The sequence below is a fragment of the Malus domestica genome, chromosome 05 (assembly GCF_042453785.1).
Source record: "Malus domestica chromosome 05, GDT2T_hap1".
NCBI classification, from domain to species: Eukaryota; Viridiplantae; Streptophyta; class Magnoliopsida; order Rosales; family Rosaceae; genus Malus; species Malus domestica.
Window position 1 is genome coordinate 19505468 of NC_091665.1, and position 25867 is coordinate 19531334.

At 39.1% G+C, this 25867-nt stretch overlaps 1 protein-coding gene across 1 annotated transcript; it reads left to right on the top strand.

Moving 5' to 3' along the window:
* Positions 1 to 20238: 20238 nt before the first annotated feature.
* On the top strand, positions 20239 to 20886 carry LOC139196111 (uncharacterized). Its single transcript, XM_070821772.1, has one exon. It carries the CDS (start codon positions 20239 to 20241, stop codon positions 20884 to 20886), a length of 648 nt encoding a protein of 215 aa, XP_070677873.1.
* Positions 20887 to 25867: the final 4981 nt, after the last annotated feature.

Consider the following 25867-nt stretch of genomic DNA (forward strand, 5'->3'; position numbering starts at 1 on the left):
CAACGATCCAACTGTGAATAAATGCGAACATGACTTTAATTGCCTATTTTTACTTGCAATTAAAACTTGCATTCTCTCTTATTTTCTACTATTGAGTTTGATCATGAGCAATTGTATTTATTTCCGTCCTCATGTTTACTTAGTATAATATTTAGGATTCAACCAACCAAAATGATGCATTTCTTTTGATTAACTAAAAGAAACACATATATATAGAAAAAAAGTATGAGTAAATTAAAATTAGATGCCAAACTTCCTAACACTCTTCCACTTATGACATGCGTGATGAACTTCACTAATATATAATATTTTGTAACAATGATGCTTGAATCAATTATACTGTGCGATAATCTAAATCATGTAAAAGTAATATTTTTGTTTTCAATTTTGAAAGGGAGGACGAAAGTGGTCTAACAACTTATAAACTACAACTAAAAACCTCAAGATTACAATATTATTATAATCAAGGTGCTTCTGCATGTGTTTTGTGTTGTTAAGTATCTGAATATGGTTTAAAAGTAATATTTTTCCTGCGCTGTTACCTTTGGACAATGGACAGGACGAGGAAATTACAGAGCTTGACTGCGGATGGAGAGAGGGAGAGAGGGAGAGAGAGTCGGATATCACGGAGACACTACTTGGAAAGTGGTTGGAAACCAGAAACCTGTCCGCGCATTCGTCACCGCAGTTTGCCACTTGAATCGGCAACGAGGAAACATCCTCGACGCCGAGGATATGCGCACTCCCCTAACTTAAAAGCAACTTTCACGTGCAGAGTTATTATTTTTTTTTATAATTATATTTGCCACGGGGGGCTTTTGAGTTTGGAGTCAAAACGTGTGGCAAACCAACTGCTGCTGGTTTTCTGCTTGGGAAAAGGATCCTTGCTGGGGATCATAAGAATTTGGTGATCACAATCGTTCATTGTATATCGTATGGTCAGTTTTCGTTAAGTACTATTTATATTTAATTTTAAATTTTAAATTTTAAAATCATTTTTGACCACACGATGTACAATGAACGGTTCTAATCACGAGATTCCTAAGATCCCTAGAAAAAGAATACGGAATCTTTTTCCTTCTCCTTCCACCACACCTTCCTTATCATCTCCACGTTTCCTCCACTTTTGCGACTAACAAAAAAATCAACTCTCTCAAAGTCAAAATCCCAAAAAGTTTAATTGTTATCCTTTTGGGGGTCCATCCCTTCCCATACTTTTATGACTAAAAATTTACAACTTTACTTGTGTTGTCGATCATATTTTTATCACAATTATGTGTGGTCTGAGATGAGGGTTCACCCTACACCAGTGAAGAGAAAGTTTCGCATGTAATCTTACCCCCAAGACTTTTATTAGGGCAAGTGATTGTTATGTTAGCATAGTGTCCACATCTAGCTAGGTAGGTAGGTACGGAATATGCACGTTGGTCGTAAGCTGGTTTTTTGTAAGGACGAGTTGTACCCAAGTGTACCACATTCGTGTTAAGTGACCTGTTGTCCTGAATACGAACACCAGCCGGTTTTGCATGGATGAGATGTAGTATTCGGTTTAATAATGAATCGCCAAGTATCTGGTGGCGATGCTCTATTTGTACAAACAATATGAGAAGTATCCTCTTTATCCAACGTTAATTATCGTCCATGTATGATGAAACTAGCCAAATCAATTATGGGCATGTTAAGGATTCTTAGCAATATTTTCTCAAATTCTAGAATTTTAATCATTTAAGAGGAGTTTGTGCATTTGCTTGAATAGTCTGGAAAAGGATTCAAATATTGCTCGAGAGGTCTTGAAGAGACCCAAATGGTGCTCGATGAGGCATCAAGTGACTGTGTTTCGAATAAAGAAAGAGGCTAAAAGTCATCATCAATGTGTTTTATGACAAGATAAAGATAATTAATGTGGTCACAAATAGCTGTATTACTAAACTTTTGTTGAAACAAGTAGCCAATTTTGTAATTATAGATAAGACAAGTTAGGATCAAGTTGAAACTGGGGTAATTCGTATCATACAGAAACAGATTTGTAATGGCCAGCTAACAAGATATGGAGCCTGTTCCGTAGTTCAATCAATAATTAGTTTGTACGGTCAAAAAGTCGGTTGGGTTACGTATATAATCAGTCTAATAAATTTTTCTGGTCTTGCTAATTAAACTAATAACCGACCAAAATGATTAATTTACATTACTAATATAACATGTTTATTTTTATTTTTCTGAAATCGAGTGAATTTGTGGATTTCAAATTTGATTAATTGTCCGATGAATTGCTAGTGATAAATAAAATAAATAAATTAATTAATTAATTAATCAAAATAAAATATTGACGATATATCGGCAATATTAATCAATACTACGTACAAAGTGATATTTTCAACCTTTTCTATGTCCTTTTGAAGTGCTTCACAGATACTAGTAGTTATTTGACCTCGTTAGTTTTATACTGTATACTAGTTAATCCTCTTCTTGCTAGCCACCTTCTATATTTTATCATGCCAAAATTATTATTTTTCTATCTGAACATGTTCTTGGTTTCTATTCTTGGTCCAGAAAACATGAATTGTTATTGGTTTCTTTTCAGGTCCAGAAAACAGGAATTGATGTCCACTAAATCGGAGTTTGTGACTTTGTCTACAAGATTAATTAGTTGTTAATCAAATAAGGGTCACAAGCATATGCAAGCTTCCTGGTCAGAAGCACCTCAAAAGTTTGATTAATCAAGTTAACTGTAATATATGGTGTTGAGTAATGTTACATTTACCATCTAGTTGTACTATCATTTGTACCCTCTTTCTAATAGAGATGGGATCCACTAACAGATGTGGGTCATATCTCTATTAGAGAGGTGGTACAAATGATGGTACAACTGAATGATAAGAGTAGCATTTTTCTATAGTGTTAGGTCCAAAATATTGAGATTGGGCCGGATAAGGTTATCGGCTTGACTAGGGATGGGCAAAATACCAGCGAATATGGATAACCGCGGTTACCCGCCCATTTAAATTTCACGGTTACGGTTATGGATAACTGTTTAGATAAATAAACAATTATGGGTATAACCGTTTACCCATTTATTTTGTATATGTAAAATTAACACAAACCATGTTTTCTATCGAACAAAACTTAGATCAATGCTATTGACTATAGTGCATGGTTTATATAGCTAATTATATATATATATATATATATATTATGTTAATACTTTACATTATAGGTTAAATAACTCAAGAATATTGTCTTCTAAACAGTTTTCGTAACCAAAAATACTTAACAAATATTATATTACCTTCATTGGTAACATGGATTAGTAGTAAAAGTTTTCCCAAAAGATTAGGAAAATAAATAACAATTCCCCTCAACCCCACTCACTTAATCCAACCCAAGACCTGTTCCTCAAACATGTTGCAACTTGCCATTTCAACTAATCCCTCACTTTTGTTAGCATTGTTACTGTAATTTATATATCCTATATTCCAATTTTATTTTTTAAAACTAATTTTCTTGCTTTTTCATTCTATATCAATTAAAAATATTGTTCGTAAATTATTATTTCAAGTATTGGAATGGTATAAGGACTTAAAAAATTAAAACACGGAAATGTATGATGAATGTACCTATAACAATATTTAATTGTTATAAAAAAGAAAATTATGAAAATTTTGTTTTTTAATTTTCAAGTTGTTAAAAAACATGTAGACGGGTGTAAAAAAAAAAAAATATAAAAAAAATAAAAAAAAGATAAACGGGTTAAAAAGGGTAAATGGGTATTAAACGATTACAGTTAAAATGGTTATACAGTTATGGGCATAGTTAACCATTTATTAACAGTTATGGGTATGAGTATAACTATTTAGGCAATTATCCAACGGGTAAACGGTTATGCGGGTATGAGCATAAATGGTTACCCGCCCGCCATAATTGTTGCCCATCCCTAGGCTTGACATGGACTGGAGTTCCTCGGCATATGTCCTACCCTTCTAAAGTTTGACTGAGCCTTGCCCAATGTGTGATGGCCAAACCCTAAAAGAAGGTCTGTTAGAGAATCAAGATGAGATGATTCAGCTGAGTCCTAGTATAAATAAAATTGTTAAAAGATTAGGATGAGTTTTGATCAGATTCGTAATATTCTAAGGATCAAGGCTCGTGGCTCATCAGTTTAGTAGTGAATCGAATAAAGAAAGATGATTGGGTTTAGAGTCTTAGCATCACCAAAGGCTAAACACGAATTAGGAAGTTATCTGATAAGCGGTTGGAGCAGGAAACGTTTAGGATATACATTCTATGTAGGACTTTACTTCGGTGCGAATAATTAGCATGGAAATCATCCCTATAAATAGAAGGGTTTCTGTAACATTCAAATGACCATTAACTTAACACACAAAACTGCCCTGCACAAATTCTCGTTGTACGCGAGACTCTCACAAACCCTTGAGAAAAAACTAACCTCTTTAACTACGTCACCACATCTTCAGTTTGGATTAATAGCATTGTGTTGACAATCGACTACATTTTCAGTTTAAATTAACAGCACTGAAGTCGTAGATCCAGGTGACCACTAGTTCAAGTTCGGCTGACTATCTATCCAAGTCCCTGTTTACAAGGAGTCCTTGAGTCCTTGTTGAAAGATGCCATTTCATTAGCCTTCTCGGTGAAGTGGGGTGTTACCAGGGTACTTAGTGTTCGGCACATTGAAAGTCAAGCATGTCTATATACATTCTCAAGTGCATTTCAGAGTTCAGCATTCTGAAACCAAACAACATTTACAACCAAAACACTTATCACTTTTGAGTATTTTTGTCCATGCAGTTTGATACCAATTCGGTGCACTTATATTTTCACAAATATAGTCGCAGCAGCCGAACTTGGTGCAGATGATTTAGAACTTCGCAATGATTAGCAACCTTGTCTTCAAACTCTAAAACCCAAAGGCCAAGACATGTTCATTTCTCGATTGTGATCGCTCAGATAATAAAAGTCAGCAGCGCGTTCGACATCCACACCACTACTCACTGATTGAGCCCAGTCAACCGGTTGGCAAGCCCCCAATCACCAGAAGGACGTAGTTAGCTCATCAATTATTTGGCCTGCGCACCACGTAGGCTTAGATTTTAGGTTCAACAATAGTTCTTAACTAATTTTTTTTGGGGTACTTAAATTAGGGTGTTGTCGTCCAAGTTGTGGTCTAAAAAAATAATTTTTATGCAGAATGGAAAAAATCAAGAATTTAATGTACAACATTTTTTATCTTCTACAATCAACACTGCTTCACTATTTTCATTCATGCAAATACATATATTAATATCCACCCAATCCACTAAGGGTGAATGTGGTTCTGTTCGTCCTGGTTCTACCCTCAAATCGGAACCTATATTTATTTTTAAAACCATACGGTTTAGTTCACGACAGCTCCAGTTCGGTTCACGCTGCTCAAGGTTCGGAATAATAAATTATTTGAATCTTGCAAACATATATTTAGAGCATATAAAAAAGGTAAAGGATTTTTATAGTAAAAGATAATAATTGAATCACGCAATGAAGCACATGCACGACCAATCATAAGAATGATGAACTACAATAAGAGAAGATTTAAAAATTTAATGGCACCAAAACTTTACAAAGTTAATGAATATTATTCATATCAACTATTCACATAACGAATTTAGCTTACCAAACCCATTCTGGTTGTTAATTTAACAATTTAGAAACGAAAGGTTGAAGTACTCTTATTAAGAAACATGATAAAACGGTTCAAAATCACAAAAAAAAGAAAAGAAAAAAAATTCATAACTCAATTAATTATTTATATTCACGGTTTGGTTCGGTTCGATTTTTAGCAGTTCCGCCAACATGAAATCTAGAATCGGCACGAACGGTTTGGTCCGGTTCTTGAATCTACGTTGCCTTTTTTTGTCAATACAGTTTTTAACGCTTTATTTTATCGTGGTTCGATTCGGTTATGCAATCCACGGCTTTTATGTCTACCCCCTACAATCCGCTATTGGTCTCCCAAAGGCAGGATATTTTTTTTTTTTTTTTTTGGTTCACCAAAGCCAGGAGCTTTGTTGTTGAAAAAAATTAACTTGTATTTAATTAAAGGGTAACATTTTCTTATTCTATAAATAGTTTAACATGTAATATGTTGTGCGTAGGTTAAACACGTTTGCTATCAGGTCCTTGGTTATTGCATAGGAATAGGAATAGAGGGGATATGTGTCATAAATTTAAATATACGAATTCATTTTTAACTAGTCGAGACGTATCAGACTATCAGGCGCAAAATATTTCCTTCAAAATCTCTTAATTCACTACTACAAATTTTTAAGGGTAAATTACATAGTAGCCCCTCAGGTTTGAGGTCTATTGCAATCTGATACAACATATTTAAAACATTTCACTTTCATACTTCAATTACTATTTTATTTCAATTTCATACAACCTTTAGATTTTCCATCCATGGATCTGTTAAATGCTGACGTGGTTGCCACATATATGACACGTGGCTGCCAAATGTTTGCCACGTGGCAAATAAAATAATTTTTTAATTTTTTTTTTAAAAACCTGAAATTGGAAGAAGAAAAAAAAATAAAAATAAAAAGGGACCAAACCCAAAAGAAGGAGGAAGAAGAAGAAAGAGGAGGAGAAGGAGGAAGAAGAAGAAGAAGAAAAAAAAAAGAAAGGGGTCCGAACCCAGAAGAAGGAGGAAGAAGAAGAAGAGAAGAAGAAAGAGGAGGAGGATGAGGAAGAAGAAGAAGAAGAAAAAAAAAAAAAAAAAAAAAGGGACCGAACCCAGAAGAAGGAGGAAGAAGAAGGAGAGAAGAAGAAGGAGAGGGAGGAGAAAGAAGAAGAAGAAGAAGAAAAAGAAAAAAAAAAGAAAGGGGTCCGAACCCAGAAGAAGGAGGAAGAAGAAGAAAGAGGAGGAGGAGGAGGAGGAGGAGGAAGAAGAAGAAGAAGAAGAAAAAAAAAAAAAAAAAAAGGGACCGAACCCAGAAAAAGAAGGAGGAAGAAGAAGAGAAGAAGAAAGAGGAGGAGGAGGAGGATGAGGAAGAAGAAGAAAAAAAAAAAAAAAAAAAAAGAAAGGGACCGAACCCAGAAGAAGAAGGAGGAAGAAGAAGAAGAGAAGAAGAAAGAGGAGAAGGAGGGAGAAGAAGAAGAAGAACAAAAAAAAAAAAAAAAAAAAAAAAAGGGGTCCGAACCCAGAAGAAGAAGAAAGAGAAAGAGAAGAAGAAGAAGAAAGAGAAAAAAAAAAGAAAAAAAAAAGTGGCAGATATATATATATATATTTTTTTTAAATTAAAAAATTATTTTATTTGCCACGTGGCAGATATTTGGCAGCCACGTGTCATATATGTGGCAGCCACGTCAGCATTTAACAGATCCATGGATGGAAAATCTAACGGTTGTATGAAATTGAAATAAAATAGTACTTGAGGTATGAAAGTGAAATGTTTTAAAGATGTTGTATCAGATTGCAATAGACCTCAAACCTGAAAGGCTACTATGTAATTTACCCAATTTTTAATGCAATTTATGGGTTATGTTAAAAGTTTAATGATGCAGGGGTTAGCGTTATCTTTGTGGGTGCCATTAAAGATAAGGTTAAACTCTATTTACTACCCTGAAGTTTTGTGGTTTTCAACATTTAGTATATGAAGTTTTTTTGTCCCAGAGTCATACCTAAAGTGTTAATTTTGGGACAGTCTCATACATCCGTTAGTCAAACTGTTAATTCTCCCATTAGTTGATAATATGGCGCCCATGTGGACAATGATTGGGCGCCATGTGTCATTAAAAATATTAAAATAATCAATTAAATATTAAAAAAAAAACCCAGAACCCTATCGTCTTCCCCACCCTAACCCCCCCTCTCTTCTCCCTCCCTTCTCTTCTCTGCACCTACCCAACCTCTGCACATCCATCCTTCTCCCTCCCTCCCGACCCCCTCCCTCCTTCTCCCTCCCTTTTCTTCCCCGCACACCCACCCATTCCCCTCCTCTGCAATCACCCCTACCGACCCCCTCCCTCATTCTTCCCACCTCATCTGCACTCACCCCTACCGATCACCACCTCCACGGGACCATCGATACCATCGCTGCGAAAACCACCATCGCCAGCCGACCCGACAAGATCTTAAAATCCTGGCTCTTCTTCAAGCTCTCGATGTACTCCAATAGCGTCGTGAAGAACCGCGACATCGTTTCGTCCTTCATCTTCATCACCATGACCAGATTCGAGCTGTACTATTTCAGAGTGCGACATTGTTTCGTCCTTCGTCTTCATCACCATGACCTGAAGCAGAGCAATCGTTCGACGCCGCGAACCACGAGGGTCTAGAACTTCCTCAGCTCGTAGTGCAACTGTCGCCATGGATTCAGGGGAAAGAAAGGATGTAGGGTACCCAGAAACTTTTTTTTTTTTTAATTGAGTGGGTCAGGTGTTGAGGGAGGGAGAGGGTTGGTTTTACAGTGGAGGTCGAGAAGTGAGGGAGAAGGCTAAGGCGTCGGAGACCCAGGAGTAGGCTAAGGTGTTATGCCGAAAAGCCAATGCCATCATGCTCGCCATGTTTTCTGACAACGCTATTAAAGCAGCTCAAGCAACTTAAAAAATTTAATTTTTTATTTATTTTTCTGATTCAATTTGAAATTTTGGGAAATTGGGTGGTTGTAAAATCAATTGGATTTGGGGAAATGGGATTTGCGTACGGGGTGCAGGATAAGGAGGAGGAATAGTGGTGGGGTTAGGAGAGGAATGGTGGAGGAGGTGGTAGATGTGGAGAAGGGGGCATAAAAATGGGGGAGAGAAAATGGGGAGCCGAAGAGGGTGTTGCAGAGGGAAGAAGGAAGGGAGGTGGAAGACAGGTGAGTGGGCATAGGCGGGGATTTGGTTTTTTTATTTTATTTTATTTTATTAATTATTTTAATATTTTTAATGACACGTGAATGATGCGTGGCGCCCAGTCATTGTCCACATGGGTGCCACGTCATAGTTAACGGGAGACTTAACAATTTGACTAACGGATGTATGAGACTGTTCCAAAATTTACACTTTAGGTATGACTCTGGGACGAAAAAAACTTGATGTACTTAATGTTGAAAACCACAAAACATGAATGTAGTAAACAGTCTTTTGCCCTTAAAGATATTTTATTATGACGTTGAAAGAGTGTCATGTATTACTTCTAAGGATGCCTAACAAACGTCATTGAATTAAGAACTTGTGTCCTCTATTACCATTTAAGGCATGGGATAAGTGTCATAAACAGATGAATGAGCGTCATGGTATATATACTAAGCATGACATACGCACAATGTCATGTATAGCTTCTACAAATACCTAACAAGCGTCATTGAATTAAAAAAACGTGTCATCTATTTCAATTTGAGACACAGGTTACGTGTCATAAATAGAGGATTGAGTGTCATTGTATTCTAAACCTAACCATTGTATAGCGTCATGTACTATAGCACTAAAACCATTTGTACCGTCATTGAATATTAGCAATGACACACAAAACATGTCATAAACTATTCAATACATGTCTTGAAATATTTTTGATGACATATATAATTTACTTTTTATTTGAAAACAAGACCTACATAATTCATCCATAAAGCAAGATATTTTCCTCAAAACTAAAATCAATATACACTTTATAGCAGCATTATTAATTAAATAATTAATTTGGAATTCACATTTTTGAAAACGATATTGAACACTGCTATGTCCAAACCCGTGAGATAGGCATGCATTGTGTTTAAAATTTAGCTTGGTATAGCCAAGCATATTTATATTAGGTTATCCCTACCATCTCAATTTTGTAAGACAATGCCCAGTCTAATGTTTAATCAATTCAGAACAAACACTAATCAGACGTAGGAAATAAGGAAATATTATTATAATCAAATAATAATGCAAGCTTTACTAAGCCTAATGATATATTAGTGTGGTCCAAATATTTGTCAAATATGACTAAACAAAAGAAGTGAAAAGAAACGCTCTTTTCCATGTCCCTTTCTTTTGCAGGCTTGCCAAGGATTGTTGTTGACAAGTCAAGATCTTCAAAGCCAACTTTTTTCCATGAAAACCTAATTTTTTTTCTTATTCCAATCCAAACTCTTGCCCCTCAAATTTGACTGTTGAGAAAACTATGAAGTCGATAGTGCATGCCTCCAATTTTTTAGAGCGGTTTATATAGTATGGATACATTAACGTTGTGGAGTTTGTGTCAAAAATACAAATGTCACATAAATATAAACTTAAACATATTATTATATAATTAACACAATACGCTGCAATGATTATATACTCATAGAACATAAGTTTTTCTCCAAATGTTGATACTATACAAACAAGCTATTCAAAACCGGCACGAAATTGTGGCGTGGCTTTTGGTACACTCCACCACACTAAAATTATTATTAGACAATATTGTGTGTTCCATGCAAAGTGATATAAAAGTCCATAAAAATTAGTTACAATTTGGAGTTCTCCCAACAAACTTTGATTAATTTTTCTTTATAGCAAAATTTCGTAAGCATTCTGCATATGGTGTCTGCTACGACTGATAATTCCGACTGACACCAAATTGAAAAATGCATGCATGAATAAAGTATTCGATTAATTGTTGAGTTTCAAATATAATGCTTGAGATTTTGGAAGTGACTTGATAAAGAGGTATAAAAATTTCATGTGGAAGACTAAAAGGGATGATGAAATAATGTCGGTTGAGACGCATTAGAAAATATCAGAGATTCTTGTTACATTATTCTTATTTTTTTATATTATTATTATATTGTTCGGGTTCGGATTAGGGATAGGTTTTTATATGATTGTGACGGTTGCTAGATGCAGTCTTACTTTAGTTTTAGTAGCTCGTGTGCCCATTGATCAATTAACAACAAGGTATTAATTTTATTTAAATACTTTTGTATGTGACAAAGTCTGAGGGAGGTGTAAAGAGGTTTCTTATGTTAATGATATAAAATGGAATAATATTGTGTTAATTTAAACCCATTTAACCTCTTTTTACACCCAACTTAAATTTTAAATGTTAATTATCTATTTTACCCTATTGCATAATTACTATTGAGCACAAAATGAAATTAATAATAAAACTCAAATTTATCAATAAACCCAAACACTATAATTAAACCCTTTGATCACTCTTTGTTTATCCTACGTTCATTCTGGCTAAAACCCTAATAACTCTCATAGAGGAAAATAAGTTTTTTTATTGATGGATTGTGATTTTGAAATTTTGAATCCTCCAACCAAGGTATAACTCAATTTATGATTTTTTTTCTCTCCAATCACATTGTTAACCACCTCTCTAATTCGAGTTTTCCTTTCTCACCGTACTGATAAGAGCGAATTAATCCGCTCATATATCACACCAAGTCTACGGTCTATAATATAGCAACACTCCTTAAATTATTGAAAATTGAATCAGAACAAGGCTGCAATTCCAATATGATATGATGGATTACCAAAGTCAATGGATGAGCCAACCGCTACCTTATCAAATCACTTTCATATTTTCGATCTCCTTGCAATCCAGAAAGTCGTTTGCAACCTAACCAGAAATATTGCACACATAATTCTAAAATGTTCATAATTTCATGTAAAACAGATATTTTGTGCATGTAATACGCCTGCCAAAAAAGGTAGGATACAAAAATGGCATAATCAGTTGTATGCCTTGTGATCGATAAGTTAATTTCACTGCTCATCACCACAGAATCACATGAATGATGGGTCCACTAAACGTCCATCTTTAGGATCAGCTTATTTAGATATTATCTTATGAAGCAATTGTTGAAGAAATGCGTGTAAAAATAAATCCACTTATTGAATTGGGTTTATAGGGGTATATTAGGTATTAAATTTGGGTTTAAAGAGATATTAATAGTTTAGTTAAAAATCAAATGGGTGCAAAGAGTAAGTTGGGTGTAGAAATAGGTTAGATGAGTTTAAATAAAATTTCCCATAAAATTAAGAAATTAATTAGCCAGAAAAATCAAAGGATACTGATGGACCAGATTGCAATACTACATTAAACAACTTTCACGACGAATATAAGTTTGCCGCTTAATGCAAAATTTCGTCACATGTAAAATGACATGACGAAACCTTTGCCGCCCTTACACTCATTGTGCAAAGTTCAAGAAGAAAGTATTTGCTTGACAAAGAAAAAGTATTTCATCACGCAACAACATTCGCATGACAAGACTTTGTCACCAAAATGTAAAGGGGCGACGACCGTCGTCGCTTAAAAGTTAAAACCACAAAAGCTTGTGATCGCGTTGACTTAGGCGACAACCAGATTCCATTAGGTAGGACTTTGCGCAACCAAGAATTTTTTTGTGTAAACCTTGATGCACATAAATTTGTCCTATCATATTTGATTTTCGAGTAATTTTAATATTTAAGAATTATGAGATTTTCGTCATTCAAGATGTTGCGTGATGAAGGACTTCCTTGCTTTTAATCTCAAGTGACAAAGGTCTTTCATCATTGACATATCCCGACCCGGAATATCCACTAGGACTTCGAATCGAGCTATGCTGGCCAACACCTAGAAGGTGACAAAGCCATAAAGTGTGATGATGTGTAAATGTGTATAAATTTAAACTTAAAAGTGCCTAAGTGTACGAGTGCGCGGTGAGCGGGTATGGACCCATTTCACACGTGATTACAGAGCATAAGTAAAGTACAGTAAAGTAAGATAATGATTATACCATCATAGGAAGCCACCTGTACTGGGATATGCCAAGAATCCTTGTCAATACGAACTTTCAGTAGCTAAACCTAGAGCGGCACAAAACAGAAAATGTGAGTGGGGAAAAACAAAGCTCTTCAAAACCATTTATCTTTCCAAAAGTAATAACCCCTCACCGTAAAACCTGTATAATTTCCCAGAAAACAGTACTATATACGTATATAAGAACCATGCTCGAAAGTAGCGAAAACTAGGTGTATGCCATGTCAATCATTCTAACATCCCACATCGCCCAAGTGAGTGGATCATGTAAGCCTTATATGTATATTCCCATTTCTACCTAGCACAAGGCCTTTTGGGAGCTCACTGGCTTCGAGTTCCATCTGAACTCCGAAGTTAAGGGAGTTCACACGAGAGCAATCCCATGATGGGTGACCTATTGGGAAGTTCTCGTGTTAGTTCCCAGAAAAAAAAACCGTGAGGGCGTGGTCGGGGCTCAAAGTGGACAATATCGTGTTACGGTGGAGTCAAACCCAGGATGTGGTAGGGGCCCGGGCCAAGATGTGACAATTTGGTATCATAGCCAATCCCTGGCTGGAAGTGTGTTGATGAGGACATTGGGACCCTAAAGGGGGTGGATTGTCACATTCCACATCACCCAAGGGAGTGGATCTTGTAAGCCTTATATGTATATTCTCATTTCTACCTAGCACGAGGCCTTTTGGGAGCTCACTGGTTTCGGGTTCCATCGGAACTCCGAAGTTAAGCGAGTTCGCGCGAAAGCAATCCCATGATGGGTGACCCACTTGGAAGTTTTCATGTGAGTTCACAGAAACAAAACCGTGAGGGCGTGGTCGGGGCCCAAAGCAAACAATATCGTGCTACGGCGGCGTTGAGCTCGGAATGCGATGGGGGCCTGGGCAAGGATGTGACAGTCGTGCAGAAAGTGTTTTTTAATTTTTTTTCTATATTTATAATTTTTTATAAAATTACATATTTTAATTCATTTTTGTAATTATTTTAAATAAATTAAAATAATAAATATATATATATATATATATATGTACGTATAAGCCAAAAAAAGGTTATAATATCCAAATATAAAAAACAAACTACAAAAGAAGGTCGTCAAGGTCTGCTGGGTTGAACTGCTAAGTGGAGAGCTATGAGCTTGAAAGTGGCTGAGCAGTAGCTGGTGGTGTCAGAAATTGAAAGCCAAACAAGTGTGTAAGTTCTGGCTCAACTTATCTCCTTAGGTCGCAAGCTTATGCTTCAAGTCCGCAACTTCCTCCGTCACGTTGTGACATGTCCAATGCTTTGTTTGGAAAAGGAGGCAGTAATGTCACCATGTCGCGCATTCCCCGTCCCTCAATAAACCTTACCAGGTGTACGATCGAGGATCTGATCTAGGGCCTTAGTCAGGATTTGAAAACTCGCATCCTCGATCGAAGTGACGTTCTTGATTGGGGTGACGTCCTCGATCTAATCTATTGCTCTTCTCCATCATAGTATCCTATAATAATAAGAAAAAATATTTATATGTAATTAATATTTATACTATTTATAAATGTAAGAATAATAAAAATTACATAAACTTACATGGAGCTGCTCAGTGATCTCATTCCAGGTTGAACATAAACTTCCTTGAACATGTCGATCTCCGGGAATTTAGAAACCTCCTAAAAATATCAAGAAAAATGTTATTAATCCTAATAAAAATTAATACTTATAGAATTTAAAATTGATATACTTTTAATTTACGTTGATGCTCTAAACTAGAGGAGAAGGGCCTCTAAGCAGAGTGGTGGAGAAGTTTTTTTTTTCCAATCTGACGTCGATGATAGAAGTTCCAACTCCGGATATGTATTCACTCTAAATGGTGGGGCTTTTAGCTGGAAAAGCAAGAAACAAGATGTAATTGCTGATTCCACGACGGAGGCAGAATATGTTGTTGCAGCTGAAGCCGGCAAAGAAGCGTTCTGGATGAAGAAGTTCATTACTGAACTTGGAGTGATTCCAACCATTACATCACCAGTAAATTTGTATTGTGATAATAGTGGGGCGATAGCTCAAGCCAAGGAACCCAGGGCTCATCAAAAGAACAAGCATTTTGAAAAACGCTTTAATATCATTAGAATATATGCTACCGAGGGGAAAGTCAACATCCTCAAAGTTGCCTCAGCCGATAACGTAGCAGATCCACTAACAAAGCTAATGTCTCAAATCCAACTTGACCGCCATATGGAAAAGATGGGTATTAGATACATGGGAAGGTGGCTTTGAGTGCAAGTGGGAGATTGTTGGAAGTATGCCCACAAAGCCATTCATTTGATGTAATAGCTTTTGGAATACTTATTGTATTAAACTATTATACGTTTAATAAAGGGCAAAGCTTATTGTTAATCATTATTTATTGTATCATGTGTTTAAGCAATAAGGGAATCCAATGAATGTATTTGATCTAAGAGATAAGTGATTTAAGTAAGTTAGATTAACGAGACCTTTCTCTTATGTTCATTCCTAAAACGTTCCTAGCCATAGGATTGCCAATTGGGCATTGACAATCTGCTAAGGTTAGTATGTGTTATGTCAACTTAAGCGTGAGTATGACTAGTCTCAAGTCATTTAGTATTGGACACTAAGACAAACACATAGGTGCTCGAAAGAGTAATCGAGTACGCTGAACAACGATCAAAAGAGAGTTCGAACATACATGTCATGTAAGAACTCGTTAGTTGCAATATGCAAAGTAGTCCTTTGACCTGAGGCATCATAGATGTCTAATGGTTAGGTCATTGATCTTTGATCATGTCAAAGGCATTCCATCGAGAGTGTCCACGGAATTGTTGGGGTCAAGCTATCTAGTCATGTAGGCATATGAATGCACAACAAGAGATCTCTAACCTTCCATGGTGGAAGGAGAATACTCTAAGATATGATTCGGGAGTCTTTGGCCAAAGCATACGAATATGTCTTAGGAAGTATGTTCCAAATCATATTCAATTGAATCATATAAAGAAGTATCACATTGGACAGTAGACATGAAACAAACTATCACTCAAACAATGTGATTAAGAGTATTGTATTAGAGAATGACCGTATTGCATTGTAATTGTAACTGGATAGGTTCTCCAACCACTTCTACTTAGCTTGGGTAGCCATGACATACTGCTAGGTGTCACTCATGGTTTGTGGAAGCCCTGAAGATTATCAAACACTAATCTTCAACAAAGGGAGAATTGAAAGGTTGTTTCAATTCACAATCGATCATTAAGAGTAACAATCGCCCACTGCCTCGCTAATTGGAACCTAATGGATTGTACACCGAGTAAGGATGAAAGTGAAGAAATATAAATGAGATGGATAAGCAATTAAATGGTTTAATTGAGAACGGTCAAGATTAATTAATTAGTTAATTAATTTTACGAAAGGTTCGTATTGGGCTTTTAAGTTAGTTTTGGGCTTCAGGATCCAAAAGGGTTTGGTCCACTAGGTCCATTATGTTTAAGTTGTATGACAACTAAAACAAATATGGGCAAATAGCCCAATCACTTAAGATGGCTGGCCATAGTGAGGGAAGTGGGAAGTTTTGCTTAATTGCAAGTTTGCCACTCACCTAAGAAAAGAGATATAAAAGCATCTTTATAGCTTTTACCTCATTAGGGTTTTTCTTGAGACAAAGATGAGAAACACTTTCTCTCTTTTTCTCTAAAAGAGGCCGGCCACTTAGGGAAGAGATAGCTAGCAATCTTTTCTTCTCTAAGTCATACATTTCATCTTCACACCTCATCCTTGGTGTGGAGACTTAGAGACACCAAATCTTTGGTGTTTTTGGAGATCCTTTCCTCACATCCTCAAGGAGCAAAGGAGCATCAAAAGGAAGATCCAAGGAGCTAAGAGGTGAATTGAAGGCCCTCCACTTGGGTGAATCCCTTGTGTAAACAAGGATGAGCTTCAAGGGTAATGAATCTCTAAATCCTTCCTTCTCTTTTGTGTTGTTGAAGAGTCTCATGGTTCACCATTCACTAGGCTTTGAAAGTCATGGGTTTTAGAATTGTTTTTTGAATGCATGCCTACTTTAATATGTTAATAGTTTGCCTATGTGTTCAAATATTCTCACATGTTCTTAGCTAGGACAAAATTTTTCCTTCAAGCACATGTAAAACTGGGAGAATTCTTATTGAATGAAGTAACCGATGTGGCTAATAAATAGCCTTACATTGAAACTGGAAAGGAAAATAACAGCCCACGATTTTACAAGTCCTATAATCCTAGTATATGACAATGTCAAAACAAAAAAACAAGTTTGTCCCTCAAGTATAGGGATTATTAAACTCTATGTGACTAACAACCCTAAAAACAAGGACCCTAGCAGTAATGGCTACGAAGTTCCAACAACTTCAACATTAAGGCTCGGATTGTGGATGAGGGGCTTGTGGCGCATGGTGATGCGGCGGAGATGAAGCAAATAAATACTTAAACGTAAATATTTAATTCAAATCTAACCTACCTATTAATAAAACCTTGATTGTCAACCAAAATTCCAAAAAATTACCATTTGAACCCCCTCACAGCGTTAGAATATCATGCCCTATTTAAAAATTAAAAATAAAATAAAGTAAAAAGTATTCCCACGTTAGAAGAAACCGCTCATCATTATCCCAATTTTCATAACTGATTTTTTTTTTTTAGAATTTTAAAAACTAATCCCACTTCATAATAAAAAACAAAATGAAATGAAGTTGTGCACACATAGTGTGTGTGGGCATCTGCTAGTACAAATTAAGAAAATATTTAAAGCTACCATCCACAAATGTTAATATAATCCAGTCACATACTTAAAAATTATTTTATTCGTCCATAACATCAAAAATAAAACATCTATTACGCTAGTGGTGCTTGTGCCTCTTGGTTGATGTTATGCTTTAACTCCTGATAACGCCTCTTGAATATATCATCTAGGTAATCCATCACCTCAGGGTTCGTTTCATCAATAATAACCAACCTATTATGCAGAAAACATTAAATTATTAATAATTGTAACATAATTTAGGATTAAGTACTTAAAGCTTCCCAATTTTTTAATGTCATTCCAAATTGTCTCAATCTTTTTAAACATTCCAAATAAGTACCAAAAACCTATTGAAAATGTCAAATCCGCTAAGCTCCAATTACTTTTCTGTTAAATTAACTAGGGCTTACTTTGTCTCCAACAACAATAGAAGGTCATGGAAGCATGGCTTCCACCAAGTAACAGTCACCATTGTGGAGCCAAAAATATTCGCTAGGCGACACGTGGACTCTTGGACAAAAGAGGACTAAAATACCCACGAAGCATACTAGGATTCCTACGTGCGAGCAGTGGGCAATCATCTTTCAATCAAGTCAAAAGTGCCCAAAAAAGGTAACAATTAAAAACCTCTTTTATCAAATCCTTTCTATAAGATATTTCCCAAAACCTAGTATTTTCTATTTCATTATTTAGCTAATCAATTAGCTAAATAATATATACCTACCATGTCTCCTAAAATCATCCTTAATAGTCAATAAAATCACCCAATTAATAGCCCAAAACCGGCCCCCACTATTCACATCCTCATCTTTCCCATTTTCCTTATTAAAATAGTCAATCATTTTTATAACCACCCATTTATTCTTTTCATATTTAATTAGCCAATAAATTGGCAAATTAAACATGAAATTAAACCCCACAAAAACCCTATGGCCAGTTACTATTATTCAAAATAGGGCAAACCCTAACTCTATAAATAGACACATATTCTCACCAAAAATTCATTCCAAACCTCTTGCAAAAAATCCCAAATACTCTAAACACTATTTCTCTCTAAAAATTCTAACTTTGGCATCGGAGTTTCTTCGGCCAAAGCCCCCCCCCCCCATTCATCGTGGGCGTGTGAGGCTTTTGGCCTTAACCTAAGGTGCTAGTTGTTTTGTAGGTGCAAAATCGTCCAAGATCGAGGAGGAGAAAATTTGCATCCACAAATTGGTGCTTTCATTGAGAGTTGAAATCCATACTCGTAGAAGACTCTCGCACAAAAAGGTTTTTTTTTCTTTATTTTCTAGTCCATTTGAATATTTTTCATACGTTCTTATTATTAGAATTTTTTACTTGCAAAGGTTCTTTGATAAAACGTATAAGAAAAATATAATGGCTGGAAATTTAGAAAATTCCGCAAGTAAAAATTCTAATATTCAAGAAAGGGAATTGCGGAGATCCGTGAAGCAAAATGCGACAATAAGGGGAGCGGCATCATCACCACGAGCTTCCACCATGGGAACCACCGTGGTGGCTACCTCGATAGCCACCCGCGGCGAGGTCCATGGTGCCTTCACCACAGCCACCATGGGAACCACCGCGGTGGCTACTTCGGTAGCCGCTCGTGGCGAGGTCCATGGGGCCTTCACCACAGCCACCATGGGAACCACCACGGTGGCTACTTTGGTAGCCACTCGAGGCGAGGTCCATGGAGCCTTCACCACGGCCCGAGCCGTGCCATCCAAGTTTACGTGGACCCAAGCCCAAGCCTCGCATTCACGTGCACCACGCATTGAGCAGCCTGCTCCCGTGATCCAGCCTGCTCTTGTAGCCCAGCCTGTTCCAACGATCCAGCCTGCCCCAGTGATCCAGCCTGCTCTCATGGTTTCCCAAGCTGCCCAAATCAGCCCGAGACAATTTCAACCATCCGGACCAATCATCGAGGCTGCGGCGTTTTCACCACATTTCTCTGCAGATTTGACATTCCCCAACTCAAATCTCGCACTTGGAGTCAACCACCCTTTTATTGTTCAAGGAGGTGCATTCCATCCAAGTTCTTCCAATCCGAATGGCGAACAAAACTTGTCCCGACAAGTCATAGAATTGACGAGCGCCCTTGCACAACAAACTACCTTGGTGAATCAACTTTTACAATGCACTGAGATGCAACGCGCCCACGATGAAGTTTCCCGAAGTAGAACAAAGGTAGACAATGAGCCTTTTAAGCAGCGTTCTGGAAAGCAGCCATTCAACCCATCACAAGTTGAGCATTCAGACAGTGCACACTCTCGATTGGGCCCTCGAAATAGCGTATACTCTCGTCTTAGCGCGCGGAGGAGCGTGCATTCTCGGTTAGGCCTACGGGCAAGTATACATTCACGGTTGGGGCCACGCTTTGATAATCAACATGGGCAGCCTTCCAGGCAGAGCATTCATTCGCGATTAGGCTCACAAGGAGTATTCTCCACATCACATCGGAGCAGACAGCCTGACAAACGGAAGGAAACAATCATTCAATCCGGCTCTAGTTCAACCGGTAGCCTGCAAAGAAATCTCTCGCCTGCTATGAATCTATCTCATCCATTGCAACCACAGCATATACGAGCCGAGCGAGAAGAAGAGCAACCTAGACCGGTAGAAAAAGACCAAGGGCAGCCAAAGGCTCCGCTACCCCCAACAAAAGCAAATCCAAGAAGAGGTAGAAAGGCTTTTCAATGAACGGATGCGTGATTTTCGGCGCAACGAAATGGTTGATGAGGCACTAAGGCGAGATATGACCAACATAAGAAGGTCACCTTTGGCGGATGAGATCGAGCAGGCAGAGCCTCCGCGCAAGTTTAGCATGCCGCACTTCACATCTTTCAAAGGAGACGGGGATCCTGAAAGACACTTGAAGCATTACCGAAGTGCGATGGTCCTTTATCGGAATAATGATGCCCTTATGTGCAAAATATTCGCCACTACTTTACAAGGCGAGGCACAAGATTGGTTTCATACCTTGCCGGCACGATCTATCCAGAATTTTGATGATCTTTCCTTGGTTTTCACCAAAGAATACTCATCTTATCGATCGATCAAGAAGAAGTCCGATCACCTGTTCAACGTAAAGAAAAACTCAAAAGAGTCGCTTCGCGATTACGTGAAAAGATTCAAAGCAGAGAAGGCGAAGATCGTCGGATGCGACAACTCGATAGCAAGTACAGCCTTCCGAAAAGGACTACCAGCAGACCACCCACTGTTTGGAGAAATGATCATGAAAGAAGACCTAACTCTAGCAGATTCCTTTGCTCTGGCAGAAAAGCATGCGCTTTGGGACGAGGCTCGACAAGCAGAAAAGGCTTCCGAACAACCTCGAAAAGAGTTGCCAACTGCTCAAAAGAAGGATGAAAAATAACCCAACAAAGGCAGGCAGGAGTTCAAGCGCAGGGACCGACCCACGACCAAAGAAAGCCCGATGACCAATAACTATTCTAAGTTCTCAATTCCGATTCATCAAATCCTTCGTGACATCAAGAATGAACCATGGTTCAAGTTGCCAAAACAGTCAAAAGGAGATACTTCCAAGTTGGACCACACCAAGTATTGCGCATTCCACCGAGGTCCTGGTCACACAACCAACGACTGCTACACTTGGAAGAACTACCTAGAGAAACTAGTGAAAGAAGGCAAAGTCGATAGATATTTGGACAAGCCAACTGAGCAGCCAAAAAAGAATGTAGACGGAGATGAGGAGCCACCAACTAAGATGATTCGAATCAATGGCATTTTCGCTGAATCCGAGCACTTGGGGGCCACTAATAATTCCAAAAAGAGGAAGATCCAGCAGGCTTTACTAATCTCACAAGTTCAAGCAGTCGATACCCAACCTGGACCTATCATTGGCTTAACGGAGCAGGATGCGGAAGGAGTCGACTTCCCACACGACGATGCATTAGTAGTATCTATCCAACTAGCCCATGCTATAGTCGACAGGATGATGGTTGACAATGGAAGTGCGGTCAACCTACTTCAACTTTCAGTCATTCAGAAGATGGGCCTGGAAAGTACAATCATACGTCGGGCAGAGGTACTTACTGGATTCAACGGACACACCTCAACTGCCATTGGCCATATCACACTTGACGTAAAAACACCACCAGTTGTCTCAAAGCAAACATTCACGATTGTAAGTGACCCGTCTCCCTACAATGGGATTCTTGGGAGACCTTGGTTGATCAAGCTGGATGCTGTCACTTCCGTCAAGTATAAAAAAATCCGATTCCGCATCCCGGGAGAAGGAGTCGGAGAGATCAAGTCTGACCAGGTTTCATCCCGACGATGCACTGTGCAAATGTTGAAAGAAACAAAGAAGAAGACCTTTACCCCCGTAGAGGTTACCGAAGTCCAAAAGGGCAAAGAAATTGCCAAATAGCAATTACAGCAGGTGGATCGAGAAGATGGCGCCCAAGCAGACAAGATAGGATGGAAACCCGAAGAGGACGCCGAAGACATCATTCTTGATCCCCAGCAGCCGGAAAAGACGGCTAAAATTGGCTCACGACTAAGCCCAGATGAGAAGGAAGAACTCACAATTTTCCTTAGGAAAAATCGAGATATCTTCGCATGGTCACCATCCGACATGCCCGGTATTGATCCCAAGGTGGCCTGCCACAAGCTGCACGTCGATCCAACTGCCAAACCGGTAATTCAAAAAAGAAGACATTTCGCTCCCGAACGAGTAGCGATCATCGAGGCAGAAATCGACAAACTATTGGAGGCCGGTTTCATAGAAGAGGTAGCACACTCGGCATGGCTTGCTAATGTCGTACTAGTCATGAAGAAAGAGAAGGGCAAATGGAGGGTTTGCGTAGACTACACCGACATCAACAAAGCATGCCCAAAAGACCATTATCCTGTCCCCCGGATTGATCTATTAGTAGATTCAACTTTTGGAAACCAGTTGCTTAGTTTCTTAGACGCGTACTCCGGCTACAACTAGATAGCCATGCATGAGCCTGACAAGGAGAAAACTGCGTTCGTGATAGAGCGAGGCACTTACTGCTACAAGGTCATGCCCTTTGGCCTCAAGAACGAGGGAGCCACTTACCAAAGGCTAGTAAATATGATGTTCAAAAAGCAAATTGGGGTAACCATGGAGGTCTATGTCGACGATATCATGGTAAAGGGCAAGCAGCGATCAGATCACATTCGTAATTTAGCAGAAACTTTCAATATCCTTAGAAGGTACAAGATGAAGCTCAACCCCACCAAGTGCACGTTTGGAGTATCTTCAGGCCGATTCCTAGGGTACTTAGTAACCCAACAAGGAATTGAAGCACATCCCAAGCAAATCCAAGCAATCATAGAGATGAAATCTCCAACTACCTTGAAGGAGATCCAAAGCTTGACCGGACGAGCAGCCGCCCTCAATCGCTTCCTCTCACGATCCACCGATCGATGCAAACCCTTTTTCAAAGCTATCAAGAGGGCACAAAGAGACAAATGGGATGAAGAATGCGAAAAAGCTTTCCAAGACTTGAAGAATTATCTCACATCACCTCCCTTACTATCCAAGCCGGAAGCAGCGGAGGATTTGTACATTTATTTGGCAGTTTCCGAGGTAGCAGTGAGCTCTGCTCTCATACGAGAAGAGCTGGGGGCCCAACTGCCGATATTCTACACTTTTAAAGCTCTTCTCGATGCGGAAACAAGATATCCGAAGATCGAAAAATTAATTTTGGCGTTAGTTGTTGCGGCTCGGAAGCTCAGACCATACTTTCAAGCTCATACGGTCATTGTTATGACTCAATATCCCTTACGATCAATATTACATGGTCCGGACGCTTCTCAACGAGTGATGAAATGGGCATTGGAACTTGGCCAATATGGTTTAGTTTTTCGACCTCGCACAGCGATAAAGGCCCAAGCCTTGGCAGACTTCGTGGTAGAATTCACACCTAGCCTAGGCAACGCAACAGTGCGGCCCAACGACGCCCCAGAAGCAGCCGAGAGTACCTTAGCCACACTTACTTCATCCAATAAAGATTTCTGGAACTTGCATGTCGACGATGCATCCAACTATAAAGGCTCGGGAGCAGGTGTAGTTCTTGTTACTCCAGATGGCTCAATGCTCGAGCAGGCGATCACTCTAGGTTTCAAAGCATCCAATAACGAAGCAGAGTATGAGGCTTTACTAGCAGGCCTCCGAATGGCAAAAGACTTGGCGGTGAAGAAACTCGCAATTCATTCTGATTCCCAACTAATCACCAGCCACGCTACTGGGGAATACACGGCAAAACACCCAAGGATGGCACAATACCTAGAGAAAGTACGCCAGCAGCTTGAAGCATTTCAGACTTACACTCTCACTCAAGTTCCGCGGGCAGACAATGCACATGCAGATGCACTAGCTGGTTTAGGCTCCGCCCTTGACCACCAATTCAAACGCTCAATTCCGGTGGAATATCTAGACAAGCTAAGCATAGAAATGGAGTCGATAGCTGAAGTGTCACAGGTTAGTGTAACTCCCACTTGGCAAAGTTCAATTATAGACTACTTGGTCAACGACACATTACCCACAGAAAGATTGGAGTCAAGGAAGCTCCAAATTAAGTCGGCACGTTACTATATGTGGAATGGCATTCTCGTCCGAAGATCCTACACCGGACCACATCTCCGCTGCCTAGCACCTCCCGATGATTTGAAGGTTCAAAGCTCAATCCATGAAGGCGTTTGTGGGAATCACTCTGGAGGTCGATCCTTAGCCCAAAAGGCTCTTAATGCAGGCTATTACTGGCCTACCATGCACCAAGATGCTAAGGAGTTAGTCCAAAAGTGCGACCGCTGCCAACGCTACAAACCAGTACCAGCACTACCCGCCAGTGAGCTACACCCTCAAACGAGTCCTTGGCCATTCATGCAATGGGCAATCGACCTGGTAGGGCCTATGCCGCCTGCTACGAGGGGCAAATGCATGATGATCGTGGCAACCGACTATTTCACCAAATGGGTAGAAGTAGAACCCATGACAACCACGACTCAGATGGACATAGAACGCTTTATATGGAGGAACATCATTTGTCGATTTGGCATCCCTCAGTCCATCGTTACTGACAACGGTCCTCAATTTGTGGGAAACGATTTGGCAAAGTTCTTCCAAAAATACGGCATCAAACAACACATGTCCACACCAAGATATCCTCAAGGCAATGGGCAGGCTGAAGCATCCAACAAGACAATCCTCGACTGCCTCAAGAAATCTCTCACCGACAAAAAGGGAAAATGGCCAGATGAGCTCCCAGGATGTTTATGGGCATATTGCACCACCAAAAGACGAGCAACCGGTGAAACTCCTTTCTCTTTGGCGTTTGGTTCAGAAGCAATCATACATCCCAACATCATCGTGCCGAGCATCAACACTCTATTGCCAAGCGTTGAGCAGAACAGTAAAGAGATGGCCACAGATTTAGATCTGGCAGAAGAGAGGCGCGAACAAACCATCACCCGCATCGCAGCCTACCAGCAGCAGCTCATTTCCAGCTACAACAAAAGGGCCAAGATCCGGCAGTTCCAACCCAGAGACCTAGTCCTAAGAAAAGCTTTCATCACTGCCCGCAGAGAAGGCTCGAAAAAAATGGACCCCATCTGGGAAGGTCCTTACAAGATCAGCAGAGTCGGCGGCAAAGGCAGTTATACTCTTGCTACCATGAATGATAAAGAGATCGAGAAGCAATGGAACGCCTACAATTTGAGGAAATACCATGTGTGATTTCACACTATATCAAGACCCGAAGACTCGAGCAGCTCAATGGGCACCACCTCGTAAACTGAGGATTATCCAATCATCATGCAGTTTTGCAACCAAGTTATTTGCTCATTTTATTTTTCAATAAAGAATTCAAAAGTAATTTGTAACTTGGCTTTAATATATGTCTACAACTACTTATTTTTTTCTGCACTTCAAAAGAAGATTACACCCCCTAAGGGACCAACTGTGCTCTCTAAGGCGGGAGGATAAACTCAACACTCCGAATATCCAGACGTGGATGAGCTTGGCTGCCCTAGAATAACTAGGTGCATGATGGCTTGCGCCGGGATTCCTAGAAGTAGCCACAATGGTCTGTTTCAAGGCTTAGCTAGTTGAAGGATTGTGGGTCTATCGGCTTAATCCGTAGGGAACTGGGCCCTAGAGACGAAGGGGGCACATTATGCAGCACACCCAATGGGCGGCTGCCCTGGAAACCTAAAGCTGCTACCGAGTGCACTAAGGTAGCCTACGGATTTCCAGAAGACTGCCTACGGCTTGCCCTTCGAGCAGTAGAACCACGCTAGACTTATGCAACCGCACATTCTTGTGAAAGGTTAAACAAGTTAGCGTGCACACGCGAAGATTTTAT